The 18,482-nt window shown below is 40.4% G+C and overlaps 1 protein-coding gene across 2 annotated transcripts in view; it reads left to right on the top strand.

The window, feature by feature from the left end:
* Positions 1 to 4,797: 4,797 nt before the first annotated feature.
* ARCN1 (archain 1) overlaps positions 4,798 to 18,482 on the top strand; it is a 29,894-nt gene continuing 16,209 nt past the window's right edge. Inside the window, exons 1-3 of one of the 2 annotated variants that reach the window (XM_081154326.1) lie at positions 4,806 to 4,945; positions 16,903 to 17,008; positions 17,998 to 18,261. In XM_081154326.1, the coding sequence (XP_081010452.1) occupies positions 18,064 to 18,261 (198 nt within the window). In that variant the 5' untranslated portion in view covers positions 4,806 to 4,945; positions 16,903 to 17,008; positions 17,998 to 18,063. Of the gene's footprint in view, positions 4,946 to 16,902; positions 17,009 to 17,997; positions 18,262 to 18,482 lie in introns of both variants that reach the window. The other variant, XM_081154325.1, reaches the window with a different exon arrangement.

Raw genomic sequence — 18,482 nt, 5'->3', positions numbered from 1 at the left:
TAAGGTCTTCAATAGTGAAATTGGACAACAATGGCTCAAGGCTGCTTGTCACCACTTGAGCCAATTAGGCAGAGGCAGGGTTGAATCAGATATGAGCACTTATTCCAATATTGCCAGCAGTATGGGAGAGCAGTCATGGTCATCTAAGAAAATCAGCTCTGCTGCCCCCCCCCATAAGCCAGCTGCTTATATTGGGTAGGACAAAGATTACATGAGAAAATAAGAATTACAGGCATAGGGAAGTAGGCAAGGTGGGCTGGGGGGGTCACAAAGGGCTCGTAAAGGGCAGGTGCCTCTGGGATTCCATCATTTCAGGAACACAGCTGTTAATCTTTCTATGATGATAGGCAGCTCACGGAAAAGGAGAATGGACCGCATTCCTAGGGTAATTCCGCATCCCAGGGCGTACAACTCCCAGCCAGGTTAGAAAGTGCTTTTTCTAATTTGAACAGAACAATCACAGTTAACAGAACATGATTAATATTTCTTATAACTATAGCTAACAATCACCATTAACAGAGCATGATCAATATCTCTGCCCCTAACAATAGCATCAGTGCACTGCATAAATTAGGTGCTTTAAAAATACTCGTTGGGTGGATGAATGAAGGAATGAGTGAATGAAGATGTATGGAACAAATATTTCAAAACTACAGACATAGTTACTTTTGGGAGTCAGAGAGAGAGAAACAAAGAAAAGAATATTGGAACCAGGCTAGTGTGGCTCAGTATTTGAGCATCAAGCCATGAACTAGGAGATCACAGTTTGATTCCTCATCAGGGCATGTGCCCTGGATTCCTGTTCAATTCCCAGTAGGGGGTGTGCAGGAGGCAGCCCATCAGTGACTCTCATCATTGATGTTTCTCTCTCTCTCCCTCTCCCCTCCTCTCTCTAAACTCAATAAAAACATATTTTTTTTAAAAAAGAATATTGGAAATTTGACCCTGAAAACCTGCCAGAGGAAGGTGTCAAAAGTGTCCAGGACACATACAAGGAACAACCAATGAATGCATAAATAAGTGGAAAACAAGATCGATGTTTCTCTCTCTCAAGTCAATAAATTTTTTTTAATTTATTTTATTTTTATTATTATTATTATTAATATATCTTTATTGATTTCCGAGAGAGGAAGGGAGAGGGAGAAAGAGAGATAGAAACATCAATGATGAGAGAGTCATCATTGATTGGCTGCCTCCTGCACGCCCCCAACTGGGGATCAAGCCGGCAACTGGGGCCTGTGCCCTGACTGGGAATGGAACCTCAATTTCATGGATCCTTGGTCCATGCTCAACCACTGAGCCAAAAAGAAAAAAAAATTAAAGGAAAACCAGAGACACCTCTTCTGAGACTTCTGTTTAAAAATGGAACTGAAAAACATTTTAAGTTGTTTTGTCATTTGTTACTGCTAATAATAATGGATATGTATTGTTGAGCACTTTCTATGTAGGAGCACTTAGACTACATAATTGTTAGGGGCAGAGATGTTGATCATGCTCTGTTAATGGTGATTGTTAGCTATAGTTATAAGAAACATTAATCATGTTCTGTTAACTGTGATTGTTCTGTTCAAATTAGAAAAAGCACTTTCTAACCTGGCTGGGAGTTGTACGCCCCGGGATGTGGGAATTACCCTGGGAATTTGGCCCATACTTCTTTCATCAACATGGGAAGATTAACAGCCTGTTCCTGAAACAATGGAATTCCCAAGACACCCACCCTTTGCTACCCCCAGCCCGCATTGCCTGTAGTCTGGTCCCCGAGGTGCCCACCTGGAGTCCTGGAGGCACCCACCTTTTGCAACCCCCAGCTCACCTTGCCTACTTCCCCATGCCTGTAATTCCTACTTTCCCATGTAATCTTTGTCCTTCTACCCAATATAAGAAGCTGGCTTATGGGGAGGGGCATCAAAGCAGATTTTCTTGGATGACCATGACTGTTCTCCTAATTTGCTGGCAATATTGGAATAAATGCTCATATACAATTCAACCCTGTCTCTGCTTAATTCGATCAAGTGGTGATAAGCAGCCCAAACCCATTGTTGTCTGGTTTCATAATCTTATCTATTAATATATTATCTACTTCTCAACTTTATGAGATAGATGTTGCTTCCAATTTATAAATTAGGTAATTGAGGCTTAGAAGAATTAAAGGAACTTGCCTAAAGTCACTCAGCTAGCAAGTTCCCAAAATGGGAGTCAAACACATGTCAGTCTAATTCCCAAGTCTCTGCTTTTAACCATTATGACATACTGCCTCTAGGGTACTCCTCACAAAACATGCAGGGGTGCTTTTCTTACATAATTTAATTCAGCTAATGTCATATTCCCAAAGAATCAGTATCAATTGGTCTTTGAGAGCTTTGGTGGTCCACATTGAAGGCCCCAGAAGCCTATACAATAAAACAATAATTCCATTTTTACTTTATTTATTTACTTATTTTTAAAAAGTAATTTAAAATATTTTAATTTATGTTTAGAGAGAGAAGAAGGGAGAGGGAGAGAAAAACATCAATGCAAGAGCAATCTACTGCCTCCCAAATGCTCCCTATCACCAACCTTTCAGTGCACAGGACCACGCCCAACCAACTGAACCACACCAGCCAGGGCTTATTATTATTATTATTTTTAATCCTCACCTGAGAACATGCTTAAAGAGAGGTAGAGAGGTAGGGGGGGAGAGAAGGGAGGGAGGGGGGAGAGAGAGAGAGAGAGAGAGAGAGAGAGAGAGAGAGAGAGAGAGAAAGAGAGAGAAAGAGATGTGGAAGAGAAACATTGATCAGTTGTCTTCTATATACACCCTGACTGGGGACCAAACCTGAAAACCAGGTATGTGCCCTCACTGGGAATTGAACCAGCAATGTTCTGGTGCACAGAATGACACTCAACCAACTAAGCCACTCCGGCCAGGTGTTTTTTACTTTTTTTAAAAAAATTAATAACTTGTTCATCTTGTACCTTGGTTTCCCCACCTGTAAAATAAAGATATTAATGGTTCTTATCTCCAAGAATTCCTGTGAGGATTAAATGAGATAATCTGGGTGAAGAATTTAGGGTAATGCCTAGTACACTGTAAGTGCTCAATAAACATTAAGGGTACACAGGACATATAGAGAGGCAGGTATGTCATAATGAGACAGCCAGGTTTGAATCCTGGTTCTGTCCCTTACTGGCTGCGTGAGTCTGGGCAAGTGTTTAACTTCTTTGATATCTGGATTGTTGTAAAGGATAAGAGATAACATGTGGAAAGGACCCGACACAAAATGAATACTCATGCCCTGGCTAGGTAGCTCAGTTGGTTAGCGTGTTGTTCCCATACGCCAATGTTGTGGGTTTGATCCTCAGTCAGGGCCCATACAACCATGGGCATGGCTCAGTGGTTGAGTGTCAGCCTGTGAACCAGGAGATCACGGTTCAGTTCCCGGTCAGGGCGCATACCTGGGTTTCGGGCTTGATCCCCAGTAGAGGGTGTGCAGGAGGCCAACCAATCAATGACCAATCATTGATGTTTCTACCTCTCCCTGTCCCTTCATCTCTCTGAAATGAATAAACTTTTTTTTTTTAAAAAAAGAATCCACCAGTGAATGCATAAACAAGTGGAACAACAAATTAATGTGTGTTTTTTTCTCTTTCTCAAATCAATCAATCAATCAATCAATAATAATAATAATAATAATAATAATAATAATAATAATAAGCACTTGCCCCGGTGGGTTTGGCTCAGCGGATGGAGCGTCAGCCTAGGTACTGAAGGGCCCGAGGTTCGATCCCAGCCACCGGCATGTACCTCAGCTGCAGGCTTGATCCCCGGCCCTGGTCAGGGCTGACACAATCTTTCCAGGGTTCATCCCTGTTGCAAACGTATCAGCACTTTACTCCTCTTTATGACTAACAGTCCATGGATAACATTTGGTCATTTGTTCACTTATTATGGACATTTGGATTGTTTCTTATTTTTGGCTATTATGAATAATGCTTTTATAAACATTAGTGCACACTTTTTTTGTGTGGACATGTTTTTAATTTTGGGGGGTATATATACCAAGGAGCGGAATTGCTGGGTCGTGGGGTACCTATCCTGCATCCCCAGCCCTGTGTGAGGCCTGTCTCTCCACATTCTCACCCTTATCTTAGCCCTCCCAGGGGTGAGAAGCGGCCTCTCATTGGGATTTTGACTTGCATTTCCCTAAGGATGCTGAGAATCCTTTATGTGCTTATCGGCCATATGTACGTCCTGTGGGTAAACGTCTCCTTTGCCCATTTTAAAGGTGGGTTCTTTCCCTCCCCGGTTTGGTTTAGCGGTTAGAGCAATGGCCCCAAACCCGGAGGGTCTGGGGTTCGAGGCCGGCCTAGGGCGTGTACTTTGGTGCAGGCTCAGTCCCCAGATGTCTCTCTCTCCCCTCCACTGTCTGAAAAGCAATGGAGAAAATGTCCTTGGGCGAGGATTAGAAAAGAAATAAAACTGGATTCTGCGTCTTTATGGTTGAACTGTAACAGTTCTTTATATACTCTGGGTACTAGTCCCTCAGGCACCCCAGGTTATTCTGTACATGGAATGATATGGCGGTTGTGAGAGCCTGCCAACTCCAAGGGGTGTCACAGAGCAGAGCAGGGCGCCGAGAGAGCGAGGGCGCTGCGGCCCGAGGTCCCGGCCCCGCCGCCCCGCGCCGCCCCGCACCGCCCCCCGCGCCGCCCCGCGCCGCGCCGCGCCCCGCCTCCCCGCCGCCCTCTAGGCACCACGTCCCTGCCCCGCGTCGCCCCGCCCTCCGCCCTTTGACCCGCGCCGTTTCCGGTTGGAGACGTGGCTCAGGGCCGCCATCTTGGCAAGAGGGAAAGCGGCGGCGGCTCCTGTCAGGGGCAGCAGGTCCGGAGCGGCCGGTGCCCCTTCCCCCGACCCAGCCCCAGCCCCGGAGCCGAGCGCGAGCGCGCCGCCACCGCCCTCAGCATGGTAAGGTCCGAGCCGGCCGCGCCCCCGCCCTCCGGCGGCCTGCGCCGCGGCCAGGGCAGCCCCTCCCGGGCCTGGCGCCGGCCTTCCCCGGGCTCGGGAGCAGCCCCGCGCCCGGCCTCCCGGACACCGCGGGGCCTGACGTGGGGTCTCCGTCGCAGAGCCCACACGCTCCCCCAGAGCTGGGCGCCCTCTGCCGCCGCCGGGCCCTGGGCCCCGGGGCTTTGCGCTGCGAGAGCGTGTAGAGGTGTCCCTCGGACCCCACGCCGCGGCCGTCCGCGCCCGAGTCCCGCCTGTTGTGGGGGGACCCGGGCTCAGCAGGCGGGACCTCCGGGCGTCCCCTCCGCGCCGTCGCGGGCTCGCCTCCCGGGCGCGGTGTCGGGGAGGCGGGGAGGCTCCGGCCCGCGTCCCCCGGCGCCCGGGACGCCTTTTGTTCGTCCGGAAGGGGGAAATAGAGGAAAGTTGGCCAGGAGGCCCGGGCAGCAGGGAGCAGCTCCTGACGCTCCTCCGCGGTTCCCGGAGGCGTCTACGACTTCTGCAGAACCCGGGGGTATCCATTCGTCAGTGAGCTTGCGAGTGCGGAGAGCGTCGGGGACGCGGGGGACGCAGGCTTTCGGGCCCGGAGGAGGCTGCTCTCAGGCGAAGCCGACGGGGGGTGGCACGGAGGGCGGAGGGTTTGTACTCGGGCCTGTTAGTTGCCTTCAGATACATTATCTGTGTTCTCACCCATTGCAGAGATAGGAAAAGTTAATGTGGGTGGGGTGGGACAAAACGTAGTGCTGACTCCACTAAATCTTGCTCTGTCACTACGATTTGTCGATATTTATGAAGTAGGAGAAATTCTTTGGTTGCAAATGACTTAGGAGTTTATTTTTTAGTGCGCTTTATGTCCTCAGTCTTTTGTAGGAAGTTTTTTCTTTTTCTTTCTGTTAGTAGATTGATTTAAAGGATCTTTCTACCCACTGGAGAGATGACACTGTAAGCTGGTGCCAATCATACTAAGTTCCATTCACCACCTTTTAGTTGAGGACTTGGATGGGGGATTCGCGCTTGGGCTTTTAAACACCGAAACATTTTTTTCAGCTTTAGGCATATAAATTGCATCAAGGAGGTTTGCCTCATAAAACTCTAATGTTGGGCATAAAATTTCCAAAATCTCTTTTCATTCCCACTAGGAGGCTCAGTATTTGGATAGTGATTTTAAAACTTCTTTTCCTTTTACATCCTGGTTGTATTTGTAGTGCATTTTAGAGCTTATTATAATTTTAATAGCAAAATTAAAGCTTTGCATTATATAAACCAAATACAGATAATCTTCACAAAAAGATGTTGGAAAGTTCTTGGAACCTAGTACTGTAACTCCTCACTTAATGTCATCAATAGATTATGGGACTGTAAGTGAAATGACATGTAACAAAACCAGTTTTACTGTAGGCTCATTGATATAAACAGGCATTAATATCTCATCATTTTAATGAAACGATCTTGAATGAAACAATGTTATTTGGTGACCTGCTATATTTTTAATTCATTGATAACCAAGGGATGGTAAAGTTCTAGGTGTTGAGTGATAAACATAAAATCTGCATGTTATTTGGACATGTGCATACACACACACACACACACACACACACACACACACAGTTGTGTAATGTTTAAATATGCATATATCTGAGTTATTTGGGATTTGGTTTGATCTGGATATCCACAGGGGTGTCTCCTGAAGAATAGTGTCTTGGTACATTTTGCTCAGTTGAATCTTAAGATATCAAGTATTATTTCTGTGTAATGTTTTTGGGCCCTGTTCCTTTACAGAGATATCCCTGGATGGTAAAAATGTCCAGCCAAATAAGGTGACATAAAATTTTTTTGGATCTAAAACTTGTCTCAAAACTTCTGAAAATTGATTTTTTCCCCCTCCAACATTTTATTTAAAATTTTTAAACACCTAGAAAAGTTGGACTTTATAGTGAACACCCATATAACCACCAGCTAGATTCTATAATTAACATTTCACTATACTTGTTTTTATCACACATCTAATCATTCATCCATTCCTCTATACATCTTTTTTTAATGCATTTCAGAGTGAGTTGTTGAAATCAGTTACTTTATGAAAAATAGATGTCCTTCGGCTTTAGTCACTGAAATTAGTACGAAATATTCTACACTGTGAAGTCCTAGTAGAGAAATAAATGAACAAATGCAAAAGCAAATGGCTTCTGATGTCCTTTTTATAAAAAAAAGAAGTTTAGCCCTGGCCAATTTGGCTCAGTGCTTAGAGCACTGGCCTTGGACTGAAGGGTCCCGGGTTCCATTCCAGTCAAGGGCACAGACCTGCGTTGCAGGCTCCATCCCCAGCCCCCATGGGGGTGCGTGTGGGAGGCAACCAATCAGTGTGTCTCTCTTACATCAGGCCCCCTCCCCCGCCCTGCCCCCGAAAAGCAATGCAAAAATATTCTCCAGTGAGGATTAAAAAAAAAAAAGTATAAAAAGGGTATCTTTTGATTTTTTTTTTTTTCCTAGTTTTCTGCAAATTAATCAGGACATGTTCTTATTTTCTTAACATTTGTCAACTATCTTTATAGTCAGTTGTTTTTCTTAACAAACTTGATATTAAGTCTCACAGAAACACCAATCTGTAAATCTTTGCTTTTCTACAGAGTGCTTTGTTTTCTTATTAAGTATAGGTGATGAGTAAACGTAACCGTAGTGTCCACATTAAATATAAGTGATCACATTAAGTTCGGTTCCCAAACGTTATTAGTTATTAGAAAGCTAGGTTTGAGTTTGTATAAATGACCTACACATGATGGAGGAGAAACTGAAATCCTGCACAGTAATAACTGTTTCCAATTAGAGGATTATTATTGCTTTTCCCCCTCTTTTTCATATACAATACAGCAACTACACAGCTATTGTATTCTTTATATATCTTTTTTATTGTTTGAGAGGACAGCAATAAGTGAAAATGATTTTCTTGAGTTTCTACTGATTTGCCATTAATTTATTCTTCAAATGGAAGTTCACTGCAGAAGCTAAGAATGATGTCCTTTTATTTTTATTCTCTACAAACTTTTGTTTTAGAACAGAAACTTGTGATGAGCTTAAAACTCTCACTGAGTAACTTTTCAAGTTTTAGGTTTTGTATATGGTCTGGATTTTATTTTAATCTTCCCTCTGATTTTATCTGTAATTACTTCATGCAAACAGGAAAGACAAAATGGTCCTCTGTGACAGTTGTAGAAACTGTCCTTAATATGATCATGAATTATGAAGGGGAAAGTGACTACTTAATTCTGGAAGTGAGGAATACTAAAGCAGTTAGGGGTTGGAGGATGTCCTTGACATTTTTCTTAGGGAGTTGTGCATGTGTTTTTGCTGAATTACTACCTGTTATTCTTGGGCCTCTGTCATGATTGGGGTGAAGGGATGAGAGACAGCTATCTCTGCCTCACACATATATACAATATACACATGGTTTGTTTTGGTTAGGCAATTTGCCTTCTAGCAGCTTACCATTAATGTAAATACTGTTCCAGAGTAGTTACTACTAGAGCAGTGGGTGTGAAGTGGAGGTACTGTACATTTTCCATTGCTGTAAAGTTTTCAAATACTTAGACTTATAGAATGTTAAAGATGCACAGGCACGTTAGATTTCCTTATAAAGTTAAAGTTCCTTATAAGTGTAGAAATAAGCTAATCTCTAGGGATATTTCAAGAAGCAATTAAGTGACTTATTCAGGGTCACATAATTAGTGGCTGAGGCAGAACAGAAACCCAATTCTCCATATTTCTTTACGCAAGGAACTTTCTGATCCGTGTAGTTAAATCTGGGTAGGAGAGAGTTGTTATTTAATCAAAAAACAAAGGGCAGTATACACAAATCATTGTAAATATTATTAAGAGAAAGGTTATTTGACAAAGCTCAACTTAATGGAGGATTTTTTTTTTAAACAGTCCTAGAGAGATTGTTTAGCTTCTGGGGCTTGGGGTTTTACATCTATAAAACATTCAGGGGCTCTTGAAAGTTCCTTATAAGTGTAGGTGCTCTTTTCCCAAAATGTAAACAATAAGTAAAACTATGAGAATCATACTTAGTCTTCCACAAAGAAAATCAGATCAAATTATAGTAGGAAAATTTACCTTTTAGTGTGTACTATATATTTTTTATACTGTATACTATATTTTAATAATTGTTAAACATCAGTGAACATTTATATGAAGAGGAGCTTTATTCAAAGCATTTCATGATGAATGTTAATTCAGGATAGGTTAAATTTATCTTGTTTAGAGGGGAACATACCTCCCAGCCATGCATAACACAGTGAATAGAAAACTGTCAGCTTCATAGACCCTGTAATTGTGGTGTGTGGTGTCTTGGGTGTTTCAAGGTTTAAAGCCATCCTTAGTGTGGTGCACGTTGGTCCTGCTTTGTGAGCCTTATTTTGCTTATAACTGGATAATGGAATGACCCAAAGAGAGTCTCAGAGTTTTCCTGGTTGGGACCTACTATTTTGCCCTACTGTTTCTTCATCTTTATATACTCACACACCCCAGTTCATCAAAGCATAATTTTTTTAAAAAATACATCTTTATTGATTTCAGAGAGGGAGAGAGAGAGATATAAACATCAATGATGAGAGTCACTGATCAACCGCCTCCTGCATGACCTCGACTGGGGATCAAGCCCACAACCTGGGCATGTGCCCTGACGGGGAATCGAACCCCGATCGCCTGGATCCTAGGTCGACGCTCAACCGCTGAGCCATGCCCGACTGGGCAGTAATTTAAATGCTATTTCTTCTGTCATTTCTTCTATCAAGTCATCCCTGATCTTACTGGTTAGAAGTAATCTCTTCCTCCTCTGAATTCACATAGCACATTACTTGACAGTCTGCCTATCTAGAATTACAGTTTATGTTTCTCTAGTGCCTAGTAGGCTCATTTTCTTCATTGAGATATAACTGAGGTATAACATACTAGTTCCTGGTATACAACATAATGATTCAATATTTGTATATGTTGGGAAATGATCACAAATCTAATTAACATCTGTCACCATACATAGCTATGAAAAACTTTTTAGAAAATTTTAATTTAAAAATTTTATCGCCCTGGCTGAGTGGTTCAGTTGGTTGGAGTGTCCTCCCATACACCAAAAGGTTGGGGGTTCGATCCCCTGTCAGGGCGTGTTTGGGAGGCAACCAATCGATGATGTTCTTCTCTCTCTAAAATCAATAAAGTATCCTTAAGTGAGGATTAAAAATAATAATAAAATTTAAAATAAATAAATTTTAAAAACTTTATAAAGATGAGAGAAGAATACCAATCTGGTTCCTCTTAGTATTCTCAGAGAGCATGTTGTGTACATAGTAGGCATTCAATAAATAATTATTTAGTTAATTCTTATAATAATAGTGCTAAAATGAAATTCCCAATAAAACAAAGTGGATGAATTGCCCCTTTCCATAGCATACACCTTTCTGGTTACAGGTTGCGTTCTGTTCCTTTTTTCCTTTTATGTTGCCTTTGATGTTAATTTTTGCCTAAATTCTGTGTGTTATGGAGGCATTTTTAATTACAGCTGCTGAAGAACTACCCTGAAACCTACAACATTGTTTCTAATAGAATTGTTATTATTAGGTATTTTAGATATGGGCTTTGTATTTAATCAGCATATTTATATTGGTCTGAAAGTTCAATCTGAGCAGTACTTTGTCTAGATAGACGTTTGATTTCATGTGTTTAAGTTGTGCTGTTCTTAGTATCCTTACTTAACAGCGACTTATGCCCTAGCTGGTGTGGCTAAGTTGGTTGAGCATCGTCCCATTCACCAAGAGGTCTCGGATTTAATTCCAGGTCAGGGCACATGCCCAGGTTATGGGCTCGATCCCCAGAAAGGGACCTGCAGGAAGCAGCCAATCTGATGTTTCTTTCTTTCTCTTTCCTTCTCCCTTCCCTCTTGCTCTAAATATCAGTAAACACATTTTAAAATCAACAACAGTAAACAAAACATAGGGACTTATTCCTTCAGAATCTCATAAAGTTCTAAGGTAAGGGACCATAACTTCCTAGGACTGTGGTTTTCAGCCTTTGAGGGGGATGGGGTGTGTGTGTGTGTGTGTGTGTGTGTGTGTGTGTGTGTGTGTGTGTGTGTGTGTGTGTGTGTGTGTGTGTGTGTGTAGGGTGCTTCCAAGGATTATATGCTTTCATTTATTAGTACTATTTCTCATTGCATAAGGTGATTCTCTATGGGCCATTTGAGAATTACTACTCTAGAGGATCTCTGAATTCCCTGAAATTATAAGTAAAATTTTGTAGGAGTCTGTGTCCATTGTTTGAATATCAAAATGTTGATAAACCCATAAAGGTAAAAATCTGTTGTCTTGAAGTGACATAATTTTTTTATTGAAATGCATTTCTTGTCAAGTTTATTAGTAGTAATGATACTATTTTGCATTGTGAGTGCATGTTATATAAGTTGTGTAGTGCTTTGGCTTATGGTTTCATTATATTCATTTGGCCCTCATAATGGCTTGTTAGGTAGTTAGATGATGCTCCATTAGATGAGGCTAAGAGAAGTTGAGTTACTTTAGGTCAGACAGTTAGTAAATAGGAGAATAAAAACTAGAATCCAGATCTTCTCACTCTCAGTCATTTGTTTTTTCTGTTATATCAACGTGGTTCTTTGCAAATTTAGAACACTACTTCTGATTTACTTAAGTGTTGGGAAAAGGAAAAACCAATGTGAGGTTATCCCAAATATATGAGAATTCCTCCATTTTCCTGATGAGAATATTAAGAAGAAAAGTTTTTGTTAATTGGAATATATAAACTTTCAGGAGTGTAGCACAAATAGTCAAATTGATTCTTAAAGTATTTTAAAACTTATATGTACATGTTTTATATAAAAGTTCTAGAAAACTGCTAGACCTGGACCTGGAGATAATGATGGTAATGCTTGTGAAGAATTTGGATAATTTTTTTTCATGAATGTAAGAGTGGAAAAATAATTTCTCAATTAAAAAACTTGTTATTTTTTGTTAATCCTTACCTGGTACTTTTTCCATTGATTTTTAGAGAGAGAGGAAGGGAGGGCCGTGGGTGGGGGGAGGGAGAGAGAGAGAGACAGACAGACATCAATTGGTTGCCTCCCACACATGCCCCTATCAGGGCCAGGGATCCAACTTGCAACCCAGGTACACTCCTTTGACCAGGAATCAAACCCAAGACCATTTGGTGCTCAGGCTGAGCCACACTGGCCAGGGCTTAATTAAAAATTTTATTTATGTAATTTTAGTTTTTGGCTGTTTAGTGTTTTTTGAATCCATATATGATATTGATGCCTTTGGAATTTTTCTTCTCAAGTCATGAAACCCCATTTGTATAACAACATTAGAACAGTTGATTTTAATATATTTTTTTTAATCCTCACTCGAGGATATTTTTTCATTTCTTTTCAGAGAGAGTGGAAGGCGAGGGGAGAGAGAAAGAGAGAGAGAAACATCGATGTGAGAGAGATACATCGATTGGTTGCCTCTCACACTTAACCTCGACCAGGCCCTGGATGAGCCTACAACCAAGGTACATGCCCCTAGGAATTGAACCCAGGACCCTTCAGTCCTTGGGCTGACACTTTAACCACAGAGCCAAACTGGCTAGGGCAGAACAGTTGATTTTAAAAGAGATATTTATATAATTGACATCCAACACTTGAAATTGTGAGTTTGATCCTGGGGATAGTTAATAAATCGATTACCCTTTATTACAACATGCAAAAGGTAGCACAGTTTGAGATTGAGGACATGTCTACCCCAAACCACTCATTTAGAATTTAACATAAAGTAATTGAGAGATCATCTTTAGTATGAGAGACTGTAGAAAGATTTGAAGCTGTACAACTTTTTTTTTTTAAATCCTCATCTGAAGATATTTTTTCCATTGCTTTTCAGAGTGGAAGGGGAGGGAGAGAGAGAGAAACATCAATGTGAGAGAGACACATCAATTGGTTTCCTCCCACACTTGCCCTGACCGGGGCCCGGGATTGAGCCTGCAACCGAGGTATGTACCCTTGGCTGGAATCGAATCCAGGACCCTTCAGTCCAAGGGCCAACGCTCTAACCACTGAGCCAAACTGGTCAGGGCTGCACAACTCTCTTTTTAAAGATAAGTATTCATTATTTTAAAAATATTTTTATAAGCCCTGGCTGGGTAGCTCAGTTGGTTAGAGCATCACCTCAGTAAGCCAAGGTTGTGGGCTTGATCCCTGCTCAGGGCACGTTCAAGAATCAACCAATGAATGCATGAATAAGTGGAACAACGTAATTGATGTTTTTGTCTCTCTCTCTTCCTCTCACTCTAAAATAAATTAAAAAAAAGATTTTTAGCTCGCCAGTGTGGGTTTAGCGTCGATCCATGCACCAGGAGGTCACCGGTTTGATTCCTGGTCAGGGCGCATGCCCAGGTTGAGGGCTCTGTCCTCAGTCGGGGGCGTGTAGGAGGCAGCCAATAGATGTTCCTTTCTCATTGATGTTTCTCCCTCTCCCTGAAATCAATAAAAACATTTTTTAAAAAAGATTTTTAATTGATATTGTATCACACCTTAAAAATTATAAATTTCTTAATATCATTAACTGTTCACTGTTCAAATTTTCCCTGTTGTCTTACAATATATTTATAGTTGTTTGAGTCAGGATTCAAATAAAATTTATATATTGCAATTGGTTGACATGTCTCTTAAGTTTCTTTCTTTCTTATTTATTTATTTATTTATTTATTTATTTATTTATTTATTTATTTATTTAATTTGCAAGAGTATTTATTTGGTAAAATTACAGAGGTGGAAGAAGTAATTCCTAGAAGAAATGGGCTTAGGAAACAAGTTATAAAGGTAGAGGAAAGGGCTTTTGGAGCTTGGGACTGAAGAAGCTAATGGTAACATTCCTGGGAGGGCCCGTTTCGGGGGAAGGTGATGGGAAAGGCACTGGCATGTTTCCAGGAGGGAGAGCGAATGCTTTTAACCCTGAAGCTCTTAGGGGAGGTCCCAGGGGCAGCTTTCCAGGTGTGTCATCTCAGGGTTGTGGTCTCCATTGATTGGTTGGCGCCAAGGTGGGGGGGCCATCATTCAATGTAGCTGGTCCTGAGGTCAGCTGTGGCTGGTTTTGTTGCTTTTCTGGGCCTGGAGCTGACCCATCCTTTTTGCTCTGCTCATGTCTGGCTAACTGCCTATAACATCACTCCTCAAGGCTCTTGGCTCTGAATTCTTTCAGAGAAAAGAGGGGTGCAGGGTCTCTTCTGTAACTGCTTCCTGCTGAAAGGGGGTGACTTTTTTTTCAGAGCCATCTTAAGTTTCTATAATCTATGGGTTTGCCCTCCATTCCTTTTTTTAAATTGAGATATAATTCACATCCATAAAATTTAGCCTTTTAAAGTATACAATTCAGCCCGGCCGGGCATGGCTCAGCGGTTGAGCATCGACCTAGGATCCAGGCAATTGGGGTTCGATTCCCGGTCAGGGCACATGCCTGGGTTGCAGGCTGCAGCCGATCAATGACTCAGCATTGATATTTCTATCTCTCTCTCTGAAATCAATAAAGATATATTTAAAAAAAAAAGAAAGTATACAATTCAGTGATTTTTTTTTTTTTTTTTTAGTATATTAACAAATTTGTGCAGCCATCACTAGTATCTAAGCTTAGAACATTTTTATAAACCCAAAAACAAAACCCATACTTACTAGCAGTCATTCCCCACTTCTCCTCTCCCAGCCTCTGGCAACCACTAATCTACTTTCTGTCTCTCTGAATTTGCCTGTCCTTAGTATTTCATATAAGTGGGATCATGTAAGATGTGGCCTTTTGCATCTGGTTTCTTTCACTTAGCATAGTATTTCCCAAGTTCATCCATGTTGTAGCATGTTCTTCATTACATTTTATGGCTGAATACTATCCCATTGTATGAATATATCACATTTTATCTGTTTATCAGTTGATGGACATTTGGGTTTTCACTTTTTAGCCATTGTGAATAATGCTGCTATGAGCATTCATGTACAAGTTTTATGTGGCACATGTCCTTTCTGAGGGATAACTCTGGGGCAAAAATCTTAACCTTGGTTATTTGGACATATGTGGCATGTAACCTGTAAACCAGTACAGAGATTTTCTTGTCATCAGTAAGCTGAAGCAGTAATACCATTTTTTTTTTTTTTGCCAGAATATGTAGATGGTTGAAACATGAACCTCCTCTGATAAAAATGTGTAATTAAATTTCTTCTTAAGTACATTTGGTTTTAGTCTTCTAAACAGATACTCTTGCCTGATGATATTTTAGTCTAGTCTCTTCTCCTTAGAGATTAGGTATTATCTTTATTTGAAGAAATCTTTCTTTATCCTATACCATTAATTTAAAATTAAAAGCCTGGAATCACCATGATGTACATTTAAAATGCCATACAATTTTATATGCCAATCAAACCTTAATAGAGCTGAATTTTAAAAAAATTAGAAGTTAAAACATGGAGTAGAGGATTTCTTTTGAGAGATCAGGGTCATAACTTTTTTTTTTTTTTTTGAGACTTTTTTACAAGTTTTTTTTTGACCAAACTGACAACATATGCTGGGAAGCAAGATCTCAAATACTCTCAGGGTGGTAACCATTATGCATTTTTATTCTTTTTCTGGGGTCCTGGGATCCTTTACTACCCTCAGTATATCTTCTTTCCTCATATCTAGGTGATGACAGAAACCTCCTAGCTAGGTAGTTGGTGATGGTAAAACCAGGGCAAAAGATACATCTCTTTTCTTTTTTATATGTGTGTGTGTGTGTGTGTGTGTGTGTGTGTATGTCTTTATTGATTTCAGAGAGAGAAGAGGGGAGAGGGAGAGAGAGAAACATCAATGATGAGAAAGTCATTGATTGGCTGCCTCCTGCACGCCCCTCACTGGGGATGGAGCCAGCAACCTGGGCATGTGCCCTGACCTCGATCTCCTGGATCATACATAGGTCGATGCTCAGTCGCTGAGCCATGACTGGCCAGGCAAAAGATACATTTCCTTTTTTTTTTTTTTTTAAATATATCTTTATTGATTTCAGAGAGAGGAAGGGAGACGGTGAGAGAGAGATAGAAACACCAATGATGAGAGAGTCATTGATCAGCTGCAGCCCGCAACCCGGGCACGTGCCCTGACCGGGAATCGAACCCTAATCTAGCCTGGATCCTAGGTCGATGCTCAACTGTTGAGCCATGCCCGGCTGGGCATAAGATACATTTCTTAAATACAAAACTGTTTTAGAGAATTAGAAATATTTGGGGGAAAATGACTGTTTTTGGACTTTTAAGCCAGCCTTTTGCCACTTTTAATCAACTGGTAACTTTTATGCTCTATGCTTCTCTATGTCTAAAATACTTTCTATCCTTTTAAAAGGAACTAATTTATAAAACAAGATAATTTCTAAGAGTATTTATGACTTAGGACTGCTTTTTATTTTATTGTTTTTAATTTTATACAACATAAAAGTAACTTTAAGATGGGATAATTAAGGTAAGTTTCAATGTAGAGTTGATAGAATCAGAAACAAAAGTAGAATTGTATTACTCCCTTAAATCTGCTTATTTCTAAACTTGCAGTTGTTATTTAGGAAACAGAGCAATTGATAGCATTACCTCTTGAGATTTCACATGAGGAAATATGCCCCTTGTTCATTGGCGGTAAATCATTAAGTAAAAATAAAAATTTGTTCAGTAGACGGAAATTATTTATACAAGATATAAATCAAACACTTTTCCAATATAAATTGATGTTATTTAATTGCTTGGAAATAAAGTATGATGGTAATTATTTCCCAAATACCCTAATTGATGGATAAGGACATTGTGTACTCCTTTGATTATTATAAAACTGTATTGAAACTATAAGAATATTTCTTTGAAATAACTAACTTGTTTTTTTTTCAAGCTCCTCACCTGTACAAAACAGGTTTCTGTAAAGCTGAGAAGCCTTACCAGTAGGATGTTGACATTTCAGTGGTCCTATCCTAGCATTGAGGCTTCTTCCAAAATGTGTAAATAGTCTTTTTGTTACTTGTACTTGTGAATTCTTGGATTCCCTCACTGAAAAGATTGTAAACATTGTACTTAATTTTCTTACTCCCTTACTAATGGCATTAAAGGTCTCCTCATCTTCCTTGGGTGCTTTGTTTTGTTTAATGAAATTCCAGTCTTGGAAAAAAGGCTGTTGGTCTTGATCATTGTCCAGTGTCAAAACCTATGTGAAATATTGAGTCATTTAGATTTTCATTTTACAGATTGTTTACATATCTGGAGGTAAGGTAGTGTGGGATGGCAAAGTTAATCAAAGGGCAGGAGATAAATTTAAACTCGATAGATTAGTTCCATGTTCTAATGTAAAAATCAGAACAAAGATCAGCGTCTTCTTATAAACTAATCTGTGTGGTCAGACCTCTGTTTGGCTGTGGAAATATCTGTTCTTAGAAAAAGTTTATTCTTTTAAAAAAAATTTTTATTTATATATTGATTTTAGAGAGAGGGAGGAAGGGGGAGAGAGAGAAACATGGATTTATTCCACTTACTTATGCATTCATTGGTTGATTCTTGTATGTTCCCTGATCAGGGATTGAACTCACAACCTTGGTGTAGCTGGACAACACTGTAACCAACTGAGCTACCCAGCCAGGACTAAACTATTTTCTTTATGAGCCCTCCAAAGCAGAGGGCAACCTCGTTCTAGAGTCACAGGAGGCCCATTAATGTATATTTGTAGATTTGGAAAAAAAAAATTTCTTTATTAAGTTTGCTTTAGGTATGTTATTGAAAAATAGGAATAAAGCTTCATTTTCTTCTACTTTAGCTTTGTCTTACGAATTACATACTGTGATTAAAAGAACAGTGAAGTAGAGTTTTTAAAGTCATTCTAATAGTAGTTATGTCACTAAATAACAGTGTGTCATTCTGTGGAAGATGTGAGAATGTTGAGAAAATAGATGTGAAGATATAATTAATTAGTACTTATTTGTATATATGTTCCTGGCAGGTGCTGTTGGCAGCAGCAGTCTGCACGAAAGCAGGAAAAGCTATTGTTTCTCGTCAGTTTGTGGAGATGACCCGAACTCGGATCGAGGGCTTGTTAGCAGCTTTTCCAAAGCTCATGAACACTGGAAAACAGCATACGTTTGTTGAAACAGAGAGTGTAAGATATGTCTACCAACCTATGGAGAAACTGTACATGGTACTGATCACTACCAAAAACAGTAACATCTTAGAAGATCTGGAGACCCTAAGACTCTTCTCAAGAGTGGTAAGAATCCTTCTGTAATAGTAGGTTACAGTCTTTTGCTTTACATTTTCTGTGTGAAACTATTTTTACCGAAAGCAGCTGATGCTTATCAGTTTGTATTGCTGCGTACTCCCTCATCCCTCCCCCTCAGCTTACTGCTACAGCTCTTTATTCATTCAACAAATGTTTACTGTGTCGTCGTAGGCTATAATATGCCAAAAGAGAATATGGGAACTTCCCTT

This window comes from Miniopterus schreibersii (assembly GCF_964146895.1).
Source record: "Miniopterus schreibersii genome assembly, chromosome: 12".
In the NCBI taxonomy this organism is placed as follows: domain Eukaryota; kingdom Metazoa; phylum Chordata; class Mammalia; order Chiroptera; family Miniopteridae; genus Miniopterus; species Miniopterus schreibersii.
The sequence above is the reverse complement of the archived record's forward strand: the minus strand, read 5'-3'. Positions and strand labels throughout refer to the sequence as shown.